Source organism: Pantherophis guttatus, chromosome 4, assembly GCF_059756535.1.
Source record: "Pantherophis guttatus breed Tessera chromosome 4, ASM5975653v1, whole genome shotgun sequence".
Lineage (NCBI taxonomy): Eukaryota > Metazoa > Chordata > Lepidosauria > Squamata > Colubridae > Pantherophis > Pantherophis guttatus.
In genome coordinates, this window is record NC_142066.1 from 103652667 (window position 1) to 103672111 (window position 19445).

At 42.5% G+C, this 19445-nt stretch overlaps 1 protein-coding gene and 1 long non-coding RNA gene across 2 annotated transcripts in view; one reads left to right on the forward strand and one right to left on the reverse strand.

Annotated features, from left to right (window-relative positions):
• LOC148114273 (uncharacterized) overlaps positions 1-5763 on the reverse strand; it is a 56657-nt gene extending 50894 nt beyond the window's left edge. Inside the window, exon 1 of the mRNA XM_087894536.1 lies at positions 5378-5763. Coding sequence (XP_087750662.1) covers positions 5378-5687 — 310 coding nt within the window. The 5' untranslated portion in view covers positions 5688-5763. The remainder of the gene's footprint in view (positions 1-5377) is intronic.
• A 593-nt stretch (positions 5764-6356) lies between these two features.
• The window catches only part of LOC132709547 (uncharacterized), a 60320-nt gene continuing 47231 nt past the window's right edge, over positions 6357-19445 (forward strand). The window contains exon 1 of the long non-coding RNA XR_009620579.1: positions 6357-6508. This is a non-coding gene — a long non-coding RNA (uncharacterized LOC132709547). The remainder of the gene's footprint in view (positions 6509-19445) is intronic.

The following is a 19445-nucleotide window of genomic DNA, read 5'->3' on the forward strand; positions in this document are numbered from 1 at the left end:
GTGCATGGGGACTAACAGTATCTGGCAGCAGCTGCAGCCTGCCAGACCTTTCCTCGGTGTAGTATGGGGTTGCACAGAGCAGAAGGCATGGAGCAGAAGGCAGGCAATCTCGACACACAGAGTGGAAGGCTTGCAATCTGGATGTACCATGGCTGCAGGCAAACTGAGAGACATGAAGATGAGCCTCCTGCGGCTGCCCACTGCTCCAACCAACTGCCATTGGCTTTTCCTTGGCCTATGTGGTGCATCCAGATCACCTGCCTCTCCCCGTGCCTCTGCTTCTGTTTGTTGCCAGTGTCACCATGAGAAGATGACCTCCCATGGCTGCCTGCCACTCTGGCCCACCACTACTCGTCTTTCCTGCAGTAGGCTTGAGAGTTCATTTTTAGTCCAACTTCAATCCAAAAAGGTCCAACTAGCTCATCTTCTGTTAATTGTGGCACTGGGTGTTACATGCTGGACTAACAAACATTTGGCAATTCGAGTTTGCCAGTCCCCGGGACCCATTCTAGCAAGAGTCTCTTTGGCTCATTGCACCATTCTTTCTGCCTGTCCATTGCTGGCCAAATGGAACAGTGAGACCAGGGCATGGTGGATGCCATGACTAGACAGGAAAGTTTCAAAATGGCTGGTCATGAATTGTGGGCCATTGTTGGACACCAGGACGTTCAGAAGGCCATGGGTCATGAACAGTTTTAATAGCACCTTTATGACGGTGTCCAAGGTTGTTGATGGCATCAAGACCACTTCCAACCATTTAGAATATGCGTCTATGACAACCATAAAGGTTTGGCCATGGATTGGTCTTGTGAAGTCAATGTGGACCCGCAACCACGGTGTCTTGGGGGGTCTTCCACTCTTGCACTGGAGCTGAGGGTGGCGCTGGTCTCATTTCCTGGCATGGTGTGCAGGATGCGACCCATTCTGCAATGGCCTTGCCCATGTTTGGCCACCAGATATTATTGCGGGTGAGGGATTTCATCTTGACGATGTCTGGGTGACCTACATGTAAAGCTTCCAGGATCAGTCTCTGCAGTTTATTTATTTATGTTTTTATTTATTGGTTCGATTTATATGCCGCCCTTTTCCAGAGACTCAGGGCATCTTACAATGCGTTAAGCAATAGCCTTCATACTTTTGTATATACCTGCTTTCGGCCCCCCCAAGTCAGCAATAAGCTGACTTTTTATACAAAGTCAGCTTATTGCCCCCACAAACTGGGTCCTCATTTTACCTACCTCGAAAGGATGGAAGACTGAGTCAACCTTGGTGAGATTTGAACTTGCAGTAATTGCAGGCAGCTGGTATTACTTAACAGTGCTTTAGTCTGCTGCACCACCAAGGCTCTTAATAAGTTTGGGTGGGACGATTACCCTATTGCCCCACAGCAAGCAGCCTTTCTATGATGACTGTTTATGTTGCTGGGCATGGAAGGGTGCAAATTCAGCTCCGACGGGCCCCTTAAACCACCCCCTCCACACCCAGTTGAGGACTTGGGCTAGGGTTTTCGCAGATAGTTTCTTGACTTCAGCGGTGGTGATGGAATCGGATGGCCATTCCTCTATTAGGAGGATGGGGGTAACTGGGCCCGTGTCTTCTAGGATGGCCAGCAGGGGCACTGGCTGAGGGCGTCTGCATGGCTTAGGGACTTACCCAATCAGTGGATGAATCTGTAGTTATAAGCCACTAAAAACACAGTCCAATGCATCATATGTGGTGACAAGATGGTCAATGTTTGCCCCCTGCAAGTAGGCACAGCAGCGCTTTGTGATCGGTGATCAGTTCAAAGTGTCTGCCACACAAATACTCATGGAATTTCTTTATTCTAGCAACTGCTGCCAAAGCCTCCTTATCCAGTTGGCTGTAATTTCTCTCTGCAGCTGATAATGTCCTGGAGTAAAAGGCGATTGGAGCCTCAGTCCCATTTGGGATTTGATGGCTCAGGACTGCTCCAACCCAAAATGGTGAGGCATCACAAGTGAGAACCAGTGGGAGGTTCTCATTGTATTGGATAAGGACACTTTTGGATGACAGCAGGTTTTTTACGGTAGCAAATGCGGCAGCTTCCTTTTGACCCAGCCCTACAGTGACTTTGTTAGCCAATAATCGGTGCAACGGTTCAGCTACTGACACCTTTTGTGGTAGAAAAACACTATAAAAGTTCAATAGTCCTAGAAATGCCTGGAGCTCTGTTTTATTTCTGGGGGTCGGAGCTTCCTGTATGGCTCGTACCTTTCCCTCCATGGGGTGTAACCCTGAGGCATCTATCAGGTAACCCAGGAACTCGACCTGTGGCACCGCTATTTGGCATTTTTCTTTTTTGACTTTTAGCCCCACCTCCTGAAATCTGCTTAGGATTGTTCTCAGTCGGTTGTGGAGTTCTTTGTTTTAGTTGCTGAGACTAATACGTAATCAAAGTAGGGCACGACACCTGGAATGCCTTGTAAAAGGCGTTCCATAAGGCTCTGGAACAGTCCCAGTGTCACACTCACTCTGAACTGTAATCAGAGTGTCACAATGGTTTGCGCTTCTGCGATGGCATTGTCCACTGGCAGTTGCTGGTATGGCGGCGTGAGGTCTAATTTAGCAAAGTCTTTCCTTTGCCTAGAGAGTGCAGGAGGTGTTGCACAATTGGTACTGGATATGCATTCTGTTGCAATGCCTTCTTAAGCAAGCACTTATAGTCCGCACAAAGGCTGACTGAGCCATCTGGTTTGACAGCAGTCACTATTGAAGTCTCCCACTGGTGTGGTCGACTGGCTTTAAAACTCCCTGGGCAATTAATTTATCCAATTGTTTGTCTCTTTTGGGATGTAAAGCAAATGGGACCCTGTGCGGCTTCATTCTGATAGGGTCAACCTGGGGGTCAAGATTGAAGAAAATGGGTGTCCCCCGTATACTTGCCCAGTTCACCTCGAAGATGTCTGCGAACTCCCGGATCAGGCCCTCGACACTGTTGTTATGGATGGTGTTGATGCCAGTCATCTCTAGGCCAAGGGAGGAGAACCAGTCCAGCCCTAGCAGGCTTGGCAGGGAGCCATCCACTATGATGAGTCACAGGGCCCCCGCAAAGTTTTTAAAAGACACTTGGAATGTTCTGCTCCCAATGACAGGGATCCGTTTCCTTGGTAGTCTTTTAGCTGGAGGTGATGGGATTTCAATTGGTTTTTGGATATTCTCGGCACTAGTTTTTTTTATTGTAGTCGAGGATACAATTGTCATGGACGGCCCGGTGTCCACCTACATGCAGCATGGGGAGCCCTCAATTAATATGGTGATGTGCATTTTCTTTGAGTGGTCTAGGCTGGCTTGCCCAGGTGGTCTAGGGTGGCTTGCAGAGTATTATCCAAGGGCACATACTCTGCCTGGTATGTGTTCTTGGATATTGCAAAACATTCCTCTCCCTGCCGTTGCTGTCTGTACTGTGCCTTCTTGGACCCCGTCTGGGTGGCAGGTTGATTGGTGCAATAGGCAGTGGGTTAATTGGCATGACAGACCTTGCTAAGTGTCTTTTTCTATCACACCACTACAAATTGCATCCTTAAATCTGCACACTGATCTGGGGTGATTACCGCCGCAATCCACACATGTGGTTTTCTTTCCTTCCATCGTGGGGTTTTGTCCTTTTGCTGAACGGAGTCGGCAGACCTCGCCCTCATCGTCAATAGATATTTTGCACTCCGTGTTGTCATGGTGGATGGTGACAGCTCTGCACGAGGATGGTGGGCTATTTGATTTTTGGATTGCTGCTGTGGATTGGTTCGAGGTTTCCATGGCTTGGGCTTCATCTAGCGCCATCTGCAAGTTTAGATTTGGCTTGGCTAGTAAACACCTTTGTAGGTTTATGTTTCTCACTCCACAGATGATTCGGTCAAGTAGGATGTCATTGAGCTCTTTGAAGTCGTAGTATAAAGTGGCTTTTTGAAGAGCGATGACATATTTATTTATTGATTCACCCTCTTCTTGATTCCGTTGGTGGAATGCATGGCGCTGAGCGATTCTTTTTTTTTTATTGAAAAGTTTTACAAAAAAAAAAAGAATTTTCCCCTCCCAATATTCCCCCCCCTTTCCCTCCCCTCCCCCCCCGAGACTTCCCAGAGTAAAATACAGGGTACTTCAATTAACAATCATAAGCTAAATTAACCTATCTATCCTCAGACTACTAAATCCCCCACCCCTGAAACCTTAATTCCACTATAGATAACATAATACTTCTAATACTTAACGTTCATTCATAAGCTATTTGATATTTTCTTGTCTGATACTTATTTTGAATATAATCAATCCATCTTCTCCATTCCGATACGTATCTTTCTTGTGTATAGTCCTTCAAATACGCTGAGATTTTCGCCATTTCTGCTAAGTTCGTTACTTTCAGGCAAAAAGTCCTTCTTCCAGTATTGTGCTACCAACAGCCTTGCTGCTGATATTAAGTTCAAAATCAATTTAGTCTCTAATACTGTACAATCCATCGTTATACCCAGTAAAACAATTGAGGAGTAAATTTCAACCTTTTTTTCAGAATGTTCTGCATCACCCACCAAATTTTTATCCTTGATTTTCTTGCAGGTCCACCATATATGATAATAGGTTGCATTATCACATTCACATCTCCAACATTTAGTTGCAAATTCGGGTACATACATGATATTTTTTTAGGATCTAAATGCCATCTATAAAACATTTTATAAAAGTTCTCTCTCAAGTTTTGTGCTTGCATAAATTTAACATTTCTGACCCAAATCTTTTCCCATGTTTCCATCATCACTGGTTCCTGAAAGTTTTGTGTCCATTTTATCATACAATCCTTAACCAATTCCGTTTCTGAATCTATTTCCAATAAAGCATTATACAACCTTTTAATATGCATCTGACTGATCTCTAACCTGTTTCACCAAATTTTCCTCATTTTGCATAACACCAATTTTTTGATCTTCCCTCCATCTAGCTTGAAGCTGACCACACTGAAACCAAGTATAAATTATCCCTTCTTCTTTTAGTACATCTAAAGATTTCAGTTGCAAATTACCCCTTTCCAAAAGAAGAAGCTCTTTATAAGTAATCACCTCTGTTTTTTGCTCTATACTTATATTTTCTATTGCATGTCTAGGATTTGCCCATATGGGTATCTTATAGTTTAACTTATATTGATACTTTTTCCAAACCCTCAACAATGCATTTCTAAGTATATGACCCTTAAACACTTTATCCACTTTTTTTTCATATAACAGATAAGCATGCCATCCATATAACAAATCATAGCCTTCTATGTTTAACATTCTTTCTTCAGTTAAGTTAAACCAGTCACTAATTTGTGATAAAACAGCCGCTTCATAATACAATCTTAAGTTAGGCATTTTAAGACCTCCTTTCTCACCTACATCCTGTATAATTTTTAGTTTCACTCTTGGTTTCTTCCCATGCTGAGCGATTCTTGACGGTGTGAGCATGTAATGCGTTCTGAGTTTAGCTGTCCATGGTATGGTTTGCATGGCTGCTGGGGCAAGGAGGGCCCTGGCAGTCTCAAAAATGTCCGTGCAACAATAGCTCAGGAATAGTGTCCTTTTCTTGTTATCAGAAAGTCCTGTGAAATCATTTGCTTCTAAGAAGCACTTGAACCGGACTATATAGGAGTCCCAGTTTCCTGAGGCTGTGTTATATGGAGTGAGTGGAGCGATGGCAGCCATCTCGAGTAGACCGATGCAGGCTGGTGATTAGCAGATGCATTGATGGTTGAGGAGAGTGTGGTGCAGCAAACAACGGCTCGTTTCTGTGTTCCACTTTGGCTGGGGTCGCGATCAGCTCTTTTTGATTTTATCATTCTTCCGATCCCATCCTCGTCACCAGTGTTAGATTGTGAGTTAGATGGAAGAGACAGAGCGAGATCTGATGCAACACTCTTTATTTGCAACAAGTAAAACCCAGCAGCAAGTCTGGCTGACAGCTCGTCTTTTATAGCGAGCTGTCAGCTGGCTCGGCCAATAGAAATGAACTGTTTTTCTCGCCTTATTGGTGGACCTGAGTGAAGCCTTTATTCACGGCTTCACTTCTTAAGCTGAATATTCCAATATTCCAATTTCCCTTCCAATTTCACCCTACACAATACATCTTTATGAATCAGCACAACCTTTATATATCATAGCTAAAGTTATATCCACTCAAAGCTGAGCCATGGCCATGCAGGCATTTTAGAGATAAACTATTGTGGCGAGATCCTGCAATCCAAATATCCCACCAGCATTGTTTCCTTTTGGTATGTATATAATATACCTTGCATTCCTTTCAGTACATTTTTCAACAGCACAAGGTCACTGTGCAATGACAAGACTCATCGCAGCCTTCTTTTTTCAGTGCACCTGTAACCATGGCAACTCTGGAGATGATGCTGACTTGGAATTGAAAAAAGAGAGAAAAAATCAGCAGAGTGGGTGGACATGTCACATCGCCGATATCTTGGGACAAATTTTTAATTACTGTGTACTTAATTACTACTGCAGCTTTTTTTCTGGTAAGTTACTTTTCTGTAAATTAAATGGCTCAATGGACACTAAATCTTCTCTTTCATTAAGCCAAATTTATTCCTAATGGTAGAAATTAAAGTTGCTAGATGATTTATGCAAAATGATTTTTGGAGATATCTATTTATTCTGGAAGTAAAATGGCTAAACTGCTTTGTTGGTTAGGTCCCTTGAGTTCATTCATAAGGGTAGTTTTTTTTTCTCAGATATGAATTGCCTCACGGAGATAAAATCTGAATTCTTGACCTCTCATATGTGATTGTTAAGCACAAAACTGAATCAGCCAACCTTAAAGTCTCAATGGCTCCATTGGTTGTTTTTTTTAATTGTGCTCATAACCCTAACTGGCTTTTATAAAATGTTCTTGACTTCACCAGCAGAAACAGTTATCTTTATGATGCTGGATATTCACTCTCTTGTTATTTTTAAAGATGTGATAGCTATATTTCCTAGTTTGGAAATATAAATGTGAGAGGCTCATAATAGTATCTTCTAGTATTAAGTTTTATTTATTTGTTAAATTTATAACCTGCTTTTATTTTTCCCAACTCAGGAGAGCATAATGCTCCCCCCTTCTATTTTCCTCACAACACCACCTCTTCAAGGTGGGTTGGGCTGAGACAGGGTCACTGGCCCAAAGTCACTCAGCTGGTTTCCATGTTTAACTGAGAGTCTGCTGATTTTTATTCCGGCACCTTCACTACTTCACTAAATTGGCTCTCATCACAAATAAACCCATTTCACCCCACTCTCTCTGATTTAATTCTCAGCTACAGGAAATCTGCCTATTCACCCTTTCCACATCCCATTCCATACACATCTTCTGCCCTTACCTTCCACATGACTGCTGATTTCCTTGATAGGTGTTACTCTGAAATCTGCAGAGGCCTCACCTCTGGCAGACCTATGGTTTGAGGTGTTTTGCATTTAGTGTATTCCAGAATGGGCTAAATGCAGGTAGTGCTTGGCTTACAACCATTCGTTTAGCCACTGTTCAAAGTTACAACAGCACTGAAAAAAATGACTTAGGAATTATCTTCACACTTATGTCAGTTGCAGTATCCCAACATCAATATTCAAGCACCTAGCAACTGGCATGAATTTATGATGGTTACAACATTCCAGGGTCATATGATTTTCATTTGCTCCCTTCCCAGATGGCTTCCAACAAGCAAAGTCAATGGGGGCAGTGGGATTCGTTTAATGACTGCAGGATTCCCTGAACAACTGCAGTGATTTGCTTAGCAACTATGGCAAAATGTCAGAACATTGGACATGACTCACTTAAAAATCACTTTGCTTAACAACAAAAAATCTGGTCTTAATTATTATTGTAAATTAAGAACTACCTGTACTAGCATTTGCTTGGAAGCATTATAATATAGATTAGCTATCATCTCACATGCCCTACATTGGGACACAGCTGGGCTATTTGACTCTTACTATATTGATCGATTGACCTTCAAGTCAGTGTTGACACCTTGCAACTGCTTGTCCTCCTGTGTTTGCCGTTGCCTCCTCCCTAGGGTTGAGAAAGAGTGACTGCAAGGTCACTCAGCTGACTTTGTGCCTAAGTGAGATTAGAACTCATAGTTATTCAGTTTCCAGCTTTGTGCTTTATGCACTACACCAAATGGGCTCTTTAGCTCTATTAGCTGAACTGTTTTTCTGATTTTATGCAATAGAGTGTTTAGTTCAGCACTAATTATTTAATCTTCCTAAGATGATAAAAAAAAAAGATCTAAAATCATTTCTGCTGCTTAGTTTATCGTGCAGTCCCAGCTTCTCAGTTAGCCATGCATCAAAAGTCTGAGGTTGGAGAAAGCTGATACTGAAAGGAAACTGAGAGAATAAGGAGTCGTGAATCCATGTCCTTTAAGTGGGAGGAAGAAGTAAGAATTAGACAAGACCAGAAGAATTCATTAATATACATGATGAACCACTCTAATAATGATGCTCAACGTGAGTTATAGCTGAGGAATATTTAGTGATCTGCAATAGAAACAGCATTAATGAAAGGGGAGTGAATGGTTCCTGGAGTTGCTGAAAGAACATTAGCTGGGTCAAAAGAGGAAAAAACAAACAAGAAATCCACCATTCCACCAAAATATTTTTTTAAAAAAATCTTCAAATCCCTTTGTACTACTTGGGATAAGAGCATGGTTTTGAACCCACCAGGAATATCCACCTGAAAAATTCACACAATAAATGGTTAATTTTCTGCTTGCCATCCTAGGTTATATTTACTTTTTCAAAAAATATTTACAGTAATACATTTCACATATTCAGGACAAAAAACAGAGAAGCAGGGGAAACTGCCCAATCCAGACTCACAGCCTTTTCCCATTGAACTCTGAATTGTCAAGTCACTTGCCAAGATTTTAGGCAGAACTTTTCCAGCTGGGGATTGAAGAAAAATTAAATATGAAAGCATCAGCATTCAAAACCAATGCAACTCTAATTTCTTTCATTGGTTGAAATTTGCAGACCATACCTATTTCCTTGATAAACTATGTTTTTTAGGCCTGTGTCCTTCTTCAGTAGTCTTGTAAATGGGCTTGCTTCAGTGGTGGGATTCAAGTAATTTAACAACCGGTTCTCTGCCCTAATTTCTTCCAACAACCAGTTTGCTAAACTGCTCAGAAAGTTAACAACTGGTTCTCCTGAAGTGGTGCGAACTGGCTGAATTCCACCACTGGCTTGCTTGCATTATTTGGGGATGGAGTGAAAAGAGTGCCGGAAATGGTCTCTTGATTGACTGAAGCACAATTAACCAACATTCTTAGTGGATTATGGTTGGTTGCATTCAATCAGCTGTTTAGATTGGATTTGACAATTTTGTCCACCTATTGAGTCCTTCCAAGAATCTGAGATAGGCAGATGTTGCTCTTGTTTGATGGTGTTAGAAGTATCATCACAGGATGTAAACTGTTCCAAGTAAAACTCCGTTTTGCAAGTGATTGATAGTGATTTTGTCAACGCTGATCTTCAAGTGGTGCTCTAATTATTTTGGGATTAAACCAAAGGCACCTGTTACCATTGGTACTATTTTTGCTCTCTTTGCTACAGTCATTCTACCTCTATTAGCAGGTTTTTGTATTTTGTTATTTTCTCCAGTTCTTTCTATTCTCTTCTGCTGTCTCCTGTTACTGCTATATCTACTATCCAGACATTTTTGACTTTATTCATAGTTGTTACATTTTACTATATATTTTAATAGGAGAGACAAGCTTTGCTAGGCATCTTCTGATGAGACCTATCCATCCATACTCTAGAATAGCTCTCATCCTCCTCAGAGCATTCAAGCTCCACAATCATATTGAGATAATGTCTTATTGGGGGAGGGGAAGGATTATTATTTTTAATATAATTATAAATATTTTTTACTTCCGATATCCAGTATACACTTACCTGAGTTCAAGTTGAAGTGAATTCACTGAAATGTTTGACTTTTCCCCTAAAATCAATGCCATATAACTTAATATAATTAACAGATTTTTATGAGCCTACCCCATTATGGCTAAGTCTGGGGCTAGCCCACTGAAGTCAGTCTAGGAAGTAAATGATGAGGGGAATATTAACAGTGGGATTACAGGCAGAAAAACTGAAGCAATAAAAAGGCTGTGAAGAAATCAATAAAGGAGAAAATGTTTTCAGAACAGTTTTACTCAGTTTCTAATAGAGGGCGGTATTTAGTTTATTTTCACAGCAAAAATATCCAGGCTCTTTAATAAACGGCTGCTAGAAAGAAATAAAAATACAGAGAGAGGGGAAGAGAGGGAGAGAAGTAGGTTTTTAATCATGCAAGATCACCTTTGTTTTAATGTAAATCATTAATTAAATCATTAGCCACTGTGTCCCCAAAGTCATCCATATTAAAAGCAGTAGAAAAACCACACTTCCAGATTTAAAACACAGACGTTAATTTGGTGGAAAGCTTTGGATATATATAAGAACTCATTACTCAGCTGAAACATTTTCATTTCAGTTAAAGTGCAGCGTCTAAGAACTTGATTGACCCTGTTACAATTTAGTCAATGAGGTTTGGCCTTAAAAGGGCATAGAATAAATCCTGTGGCTTTGTTCTTACAGTTAGTTTCATTCTGCAGGGACAGATGTAGGGCTTCTACTGCTGGAGCTGAAGCTTATACTATTGGCTGTTTTAGCCAAAAAATGGCCTCATTTCCATTAATTTAAGAAATCAAATGAACGCTCTTTGCACACCTATCAAATGCTTATACTTGCACTGTATATAATTATAATTATATAATTATATTGTATAATATAATTATAATTGTATAATATAATTATAATTGTATAATATAATTATAATTGTATATAATAATTATATAATTATACAGTGCAAGAAGTTTTGTGTGGCACAATTGGATCCAGTCAGTTACTTTCTGAGATAGTTCTTCCTTTACAGCTGTTGTAGCAACAGACGAAAGCAAAACAAATGAGCTGTGACCCATTCCACTTTAGGTCCTCCTCTGTTTTGACAATCTTCCCATCATGATTGGTATGGGCACCTGATACTCCAGGAATCAGTACTAGACATTATTTCTGAAAGTCCAGTTCCACTGGACCTCACAGAGCCTAATTTTATGTAGTTTTGCAGAGGAATCATCATTTACAGTCCTAATTTCAGAGCTGATCATGGCTTTCAGAATAATATAAATCAGGTATTTCTTAGATTGCAACCATAAATCAAAGATAATAGATAAGCTATTTTTACTTAGGTCCTAGAAAAGAATTACCAACGTGTTTTAAAAAAATCAAGCTTTCTAAATGGCATTACTAATTGGAACCAGAAGAAAGCAGTGCATTGTAAAAATTATCATCGTGGTAATAGATGGTTAAGAGTTTTGGTATGAACTGCTCTAGTCTAACCCAATGAGAGAATCAGAACTTGATTATCATGCAAATGTCACACTTTGATGATTTTTATGACACATTTCTATGTTCTAAAAACAATTCTAAATAAGTACATATTTTAAGACACAATATTATTTAATAATGCATCCTAGAAAACAACATGTGTTTACTGATATGTGTTTTATAATAATAATAATAATAATAATAATAATAATAATAATAATAATAATAATAATAATAATAATTTTATTTCTATACCGTCCTTCTCCCGAAGGACTCAGGGCGGTGTACAGCCTATTTAAAAACACAGAAACAAAACAACAATTAAAATTTAAAATCATTAAATAATTAGGCTCCAATTTAAAATCCCAGAAATTTAAAATACCCCAATTTAAAACGTTATGTTAATAGCCCGGCCTGGCGGAACAACAGGGTCTTCAGAGCGCAGCGAAACACCCGGAGGTCGGAGATCTTACGTATTTCCGGGGGCAGTTCATTCCACAGGACTGGGGCTCCCACAGAGAAGGCTCTCCCCCTGGGTGTCGCCAGCCGACATAACTTGGCCGATGGCACCCTGAGGAGACCCTCTCTGTGGGAGCGGACTGGTCGGTGGGAGGCTATTGGTGGCAGAAGTCGGTCTCAAAGGTACCCGGGTCCTATGCCATGGAGCACTTTAAAGGTGGTAACCAACACCTTGAATCACACCCGGAAGACCACTGGGAGCCAGTGCAGCTCACGCAGGAGGGGTGTCACGTGGGCGCAATGAGTTGCACCCATAACCACCCATGCGGCCGCATTCTGGACCAGTTGGAGCCTCCAAGGGCTCTTCAAGGGGAGCCCCATGTAGAGAGCATTACAATAGTCCAGCCGGGAGGTGACAAGGACGTGAGTGACTGTGCGCAAGGCGTCCCGATCCAGAAAGGGCTGCAACTGGCAAATCAGGCGAACCTGATAAAAGGCCCCCCTGGCCACGGCCGTCATGTGCTCTTCTAAAGACAGCCGTGCGTCCAGGAGGACACCCAGATTGCGAGCCCTCTCTGTGGGGGGCAAAGATTCACCCCCAATAGTCAGCGATGGCACCTGCTGACTATATCGGGGCGCCGGAAGCCACAGCCACTCGGTCTTGGAGGGGTTGAGTCTGAGCCTGTTCCTCCCCATCCAGGCCCGCACGGCCTCCAGGCAGCGGGACATCACATCAAGGGCATCGTTGGGGTGGTCTGGGGTGGAGATGTACAGCTGAGTGTCATCAGCGTACAGATGACACTTCACCCCAAAACCACGGATGATCTCACCCAGCGGCTTCACATAAATGTTGAACAGGAGAGGTGAGAGGACCGACCCTTGCGGCACTCCCCATGCGAGATGCCTCAAGGTTGACCTCTGTCCCCCTGCCAACACAAACTGCGAGCGGTCGGAGAGGAAGGAGGAGAACCACCGCAGAACGGTGCCCCCTATTCCTAACCCCCTCAACCGCTGCAGCATGATACCATGGTCGATGGTATCAAAAGCCGCTGAGAGGTCTAATAGGACTAGGACAGAGGAGCAACCCCTGTCCCGAGCCCTCCAGAGATTATCCACCAACGCGACCAATGCCGTTTCTGTGCTGTACCCCTGCCTGAAGCCTGACTGGTATGGGTCCAGATAGATAGCTTCATCCAGGTGCCGGGGAAGTTGTCGTGCCACCACGCTCTCAACAACCTTCGCCACAAAACGAAGGTTGGAGACTGGACGATAGTTGGCTAATTCAGCTGGGTCCAGGGAAGGCTTCTTGAGGAGGGGCCTCACTACCGCCTCTTTCAAGGTGGCAGGAAAGGCACCCTCACTCAGAGAAGCACTTATAATCCCCTGGAGCCAGCCTCGTGTAACCTCCCGGGAGGCCAGCACCAACCAGGAGGGACACGGGTCCAATAAACACGTGGCGGCACTAATCTTACCCAGAACCCTGTCCACATCCTCGGGAGTCACAGGATCAAACTCCTCCCAGATAACATTCTCAAGACCTGCCCTCGTCTCCTCCCGTGGACTCATCCAGTCGGAGTCCAAGCCATCCCGAATCTGAGCGACTTTATCATGCAGGAATTGCACAAAATCCTCAGCACGACCCTGCAAGGGATCTTCCCGCACTCCCCCCCGGAGAAGGGAGTGGGTCACCCTAAACAAGGCGGCTGGGCGGTTCTCTGCAGATGCGATAAGAGCGGAAAAGTGGTTAGACTTTGCCGCTTTTATCGCCACTAGGTAGGTCTTGATATAAGACCTCACCTGTGTCCGGTCGGAATCGGATTGACTAGTCCTCCAAATGCTCTCTAGGCGTCTTTTCCAACGCTTCATCTCTCTCAGCTCCTCAGAGAACCAAGGAGCCGGTTGAGATCGGCATCGGGTCAGAGGCCGCAAAGGCACGACGCGGTCCAAAGCTCCGGCGGCCGCCCTTTCCCAGGCGGCCACCAGCTCTTCAGTCGAGTCGTGTGTTAGGGTCTCAGGGAACGGCCCAAGCTCCGTCAGGAACCTTTCGGGGTCCATCAGGCGCCTGGGACGGAACCATCTGGTTGGCTCCGTCTCCCTGCGGCGGGGGAAGGCGGTAGGAAAGTCTAGTTGGAGGAGCGAATGATCTGTCCATGACAAGGGTTTAATATCTAGGTCCCCTCTACCAAGATCATTCAACCACTGACCAGAGACAAAAATCAGGTCCAGAGTGTGTCCCCCTATGTGAGTTGGGCCTTGAACTAACTGGGTCAGGTCCATGGCCGTCATGGAAGCCATGAACTCCCGAGCCGCCTCTGACGCCTCACCTGCGGATGGAAGGTTGAAATTATAAACAATTATTCAAAATGTCAATTTAAACAGAATTTTATGCTTTTAAAAAACCCAAAATAATTCATATGGAAGTAGAATAGATTTGACTCAAGCGTACACAGTTGTAAAACTGAGAGTTTAAAAAATGCAGATTTGTCCAAGTCATGGGAGACATTATGAACTCCTGATAGGATATTTTAATTTAACAGCAGCCCCCATAGTGTATCTTTACTAGGTCATGGAATGAGTTTGTGCAATGCTACTGCCTATACAGCTTGAAAGGGATGCGGTGGCTCAGGGGCTAAGACACTGAACTTGTCAATCAAAAGGTTGGAAGTTCAGCTGTTTGAATCCCTAGTGCCACATAATGGAGTGAACTCCCGTTACTTCTTCCAGCTTCTGCCAATCTAGCAGTTCAAAAGCATGTAAAAAAAAAAGCAAGTAGAAAAATAGGGACCAACTTTGGTGGGAAGGTAACAGCATTCCATGCTCCTTTGGTGTTTAGTCATGCTGGCCACATGACCATGGAGATGTCTTCAGACAGCGCTGGCTCTTCGGCTTTGAAATGGAGATGAGCACAGCCCCCTAGAGTCTGGAACAACTAGCACATATGTGCGATAGGAACCTTTACCTTTACCTTATACAGCTTGAAAGTGTGAGCCATCCTGAATGGCTGAGATTCCAACCCTGCCCAATATCATTCACTTCATGAAATACTTCCTCCAATTGCATGCACAATACTCTGATTACTCTTTCCACCACAATTTTTTTCCTTTTCTGTCATACTGACTAGACTTTTGTTGTTTAATTCCTTGAAATGGGGGGAGGGAGGATTGATTGGTTGACTATTCAATCTGCTGACTACTAGTTGACAATAAAGAATTAGAGATTTTGTCCTTTTTGCTTGTCCTGGAAACCTTATCTTGATTTATGTACTGCTGGATCAGTGCTGTTAAAGAACTAGACTTGGAGAAAATGGCTTAGTTTAGGATTGGTGTGGAAAGTATAAACTACATTAAGAACGCTATAATGAGGAAAGGAAGTGAAAAGCCAGGTCTTTGGGGAGCAGAAGCCACTGAGACAGGAATTTTTTATTAGAGAAAAGATGGTTCTTTCAATTACACTTCCAATTACATGATTTAAGTCAAGTATAGTCAGTTCCAAGCTTTTATATTTGCTAGTTTCACTTGATAGACTTACCTATTTAAAAATGAAAGGGGCAAAAATGGTGTAGAAGCTGGGATTCTGTTTCCCACACAACTACATTTGCCAATACAGATAGTGTTAATTCAAGCACTCTCACCCATGCCCAGCAACATTGCTCAGAAGCAGCATCTGGAAAAGTGACAAGAAGGAAAATATCATTTCCAGAGTAGAGCATCTAAAAATGTTTGCCTCAATTTGAGATGACAATACAGCACTGATAGTGATATGCAAACATGCTTTGACATTCTCTCTCTCTCTCGCTCTCCCTTTCTTCACTCCAGTTAAAAGAAACTTCTGAGATCTTTCCCAGTTTTGTAAATGGTTATTTACATGCTACAGTAGTGCCTGAATTGGTCTGCATGTATATTGTTGAACTACAGTTCCTTGAAGCACTATAGAATTGGCCATGCTAGTTGGAGCTGATGGGAGTTGTAATTTAACCTCATCTGTATGTATTCTGCCCTTCTCCTATTAGCAATCCAAAACTCCAAGATGCTGACAGCTAATTTAGTTTGGTTTTATACCCTTATCTACAGGAAGGAGAAACCATTAAAGGATGTTACTTTGTAAATGTAATCTGAAGCTGAATCTACTGAAATATAGTTCTTTTTTTTTTTAATAATTTTTTTTTATTTTTAAAACAAAAACATAAAACACATTTTTTCAAAATGAAGCTTTTGCTCCGGTCACATATTAAGCAAATCATTAACAAATCTTATTTTTCAATTAACACAACTAAATATTTTAAAACAAGTATTTCCCTCAAATCTATCTATATAATTATGCCATTATCGCCAAAAGCCCGTTACTTAAATCTTAAATCCTAACCAATTATCAATCCATTTTCTCTTTCATTTGCTTAGATGGATATATTTTAACAATATAAATCATACAATTATATTAATCATTCCAAAAATTTTTAATTTCAACATACCCATTTTTTTAACTATTAAATTCAAAATTTATACTCTATTTCTATTATTGAATCTATCTTATTCATTTTATCTTAGCTATCACTCTCAACATACATCCCCTCACTTTAATTATCCCACCTCATTTTATATTTTCCTTAAAAAAACAAACCCAACATTATTGTCTTTATCTTTGTTGTTAAACCAATCATTTTTATTTCTTGGCTATTAAACACAGCATAACCATTTATTTTGGCTGTTGAACACAGCATATCCTTTTTTATTTTTTGGCTGTTATACAGCATGTCCTTTGTTTGGCTGTTAAATACAGCATATTATTTTTTGTTTTTTGGCTGTTACACAGCAACTCCATTTTTTTTGGCTGTTAAACACAGCATATTCATTTCATTTTTATTTTTTTGGCCATTACACGGTATATTCAGTTTGGTTTGGCTGTTACACAGCATAATCATTTTATTTGGCTGTTCAACACAGCATATTATAACTTTTTGGCTGTTAAACACAGCATATTCATAGATGGTTTAACTATCAATCTCTACTTAAACCTTTCTTTGTTGTTTCCATCCATCTATGCATTGCTTTTTCACATAATCTTATTTTTCTGTATCCTTTTTCATGACATTCATGACATTTTAACATTGTGATATGGTTCTTGCTTAATACATATCTTTAACTGTATTTATAAATTCCTTTTAACATTTTCAATTAATCATATTTATCTTTGTTCTTTTCCTTAACATTTTGATATTAAAACATAGTTCTTGCATCAAGCATATCTTTACATGTATTAATTAATTTCTTTTAACACTTAATTTCTATAAAAGCCTCCCTTTTATTATTACAATCCATCTTTACTTTATTTTATTTTTAATCACATTATCTTCCATTTCCTCGCATGCAAACATATATTTCCTTCCATTTTCCAAATTTTTAATTTTTTTCTCCATAAATCACATTAAATGTCTTTTCTTATTTTTATTCCAGATATGATGTATCAAATCTTTTTCTTTTATTTATTTATTTATTTATTAATTATATTTCTATACCGCCTTTCTCCCGTAGGACTCAAGGCGGTGTACAGTCAAGAAAAATATAGACACACAAACATCATAAAATTGCTAATTAAAATTATTATTTAGTTTGGTCAATTAAATAAAACCCAGAATTAGATAACATTTAAAAAATCATTCACATGTTTGTATGTTTAGCCCTGCCTGTTGGAACATCAGGGTCTTGAGGGCACAGCGGAAAGCACGGAGATCAGGGATATTCCGTATCTCTGGGGGCAGTTCATTCCAAAGGGTTGGAGCCCCCACAGAGAAGGCCCTCCCCCTGGGAGTCGCCAGTCGACATAATTTGACTGATGGTACCCTGAGTAGTCCCTCCCTGTGAGAACGAACTGGTCGGTGGGAGGCTATTGGTGGCAAAAGACAGTCTCGTAGGTACCCAGGTCCTAAGCCATGGAGCGCTTTAAAGGTGATAACTATCACCTTGAATCGCACCCAGAAGACCACCGGGAGCCAGTGCAGCTCACGTAGGAGAGGTGTTACATGGGCGTAACGAGTTGCGCCCATAATCACCCGTGCGGCTACGTTCTGGACCAGTTGGAGCCTCCGGGTGCTTTTCAAGGGGAGCCCCATGTAGAGAGCATTACAGTAGTCCATACGGGAGGTAACTAGGGCATGAGTGACCATGCGCAAGGCGTCCCGATCCAGAAAGGGACGCAACTGGCGGATCAGGCAAACCTGGTAAAAGCCACCCCTGGCCACGGCCGTCAAATGATCTTCTAAAGATAACCTTGAATCCAGGAGGACACCCAAGTTGCGGGCCCTCTCTGTCGGGAGCAAGATCTCATCCCCTATTGTCAGTGATGGTACCAGCTAACTATACCGGGACGCCGGAAGCCACAGCCACTCAGTCTTGGAGGGGTTGAGTCTGAGCTTGTTTCTCCCCATCCAGATCCGCACGGCCTCCAGGCAACGGTACATCACAGCAAGGGCATCATTGGGGTGGTCTGGGGTGGAGATGTATAGCTGTGTGTCATCAGCATACTGATGAACACTCACCCCAAAACCACGGATGATCTCACCTAGCGGTTTTACATAAATGTTGAACAGAAGGGGTGAGAGGACTGACCCTTGCAGCACCCCACAAATAAGGTGCCTCGAGGTCAACCTCTGCCCCCCTGCCAACACAAACTGCGAACGGTCAGAGAGGAAGGAGGAGAACCACCGAAGCACGGTGCCCCCTATTCCTAACCCCCTCAACCGCTGCAGTAAGATACCATGGTCGATGGTATCAAAAGCCGCTGAGAGATCTAATAGGACCAGGATAGAGGAGCAACCTCTGTCCCGAGCCCTCCAGAGATCATCCACCAATGCGACCAATGCCGTTTCTGTGCTGTATCGTGACCTGAAGCCCGACTGGAATGGATCCAGATAGACAACTTCATCCAGGTATCGGGGTAGTTGTCGCGCCACCACACTCTCAACAACCTTCGCAACAAAGCGAAGATTGGAGACTGGACGATAATTTGATAATATAGCCGGGTCCAGGGAAGGCTTCTTGAGGAGGGGCTTCACAACCGCCTCTTTCAAGGTGGCGGGAAAGTCACCCTCACTCAGAGAAGCATTTATAATCCCCTGGAGCCAGCCTCATGTAACCTCCCGGGAGGCCAGTACCAACCAGGAGGGACACGGGTCCAATAAACATGTGGCAGCGTTAAGCTTTTCCAGAATCTTGTCCACGTCCTCAGGAGCCACAGAGTCAAACTCTTCCCAGATAACGCTCTCAAGACCTGCCCCCGTCTCCTCCCCTGGCTCTACCCAATCGGAGTCCAGGCCTTCCCGAATCTGAGCGACTTTATTATGCAGGAATTGTACAAAATCCTCAGCTCGACCCTTTAAGGGATCTTCCCGTACCCCCACCTGAAGTAGGGAGCGGGTCACCCTAAACAGCGCAGCTGGGCGGTTCTCTGCAGATGCAATAAGAGTGGAGAAGTAGCTAGACTTCGCCGCTCTTATCGCCACTAGGTAGGTCTTAATATAAGATCTCACCTGTGTTCGGTCAGATTCAGATCGGCTTGTCCTCCAATCGCTCTCCAGGCGTCTTTTCCGATGCT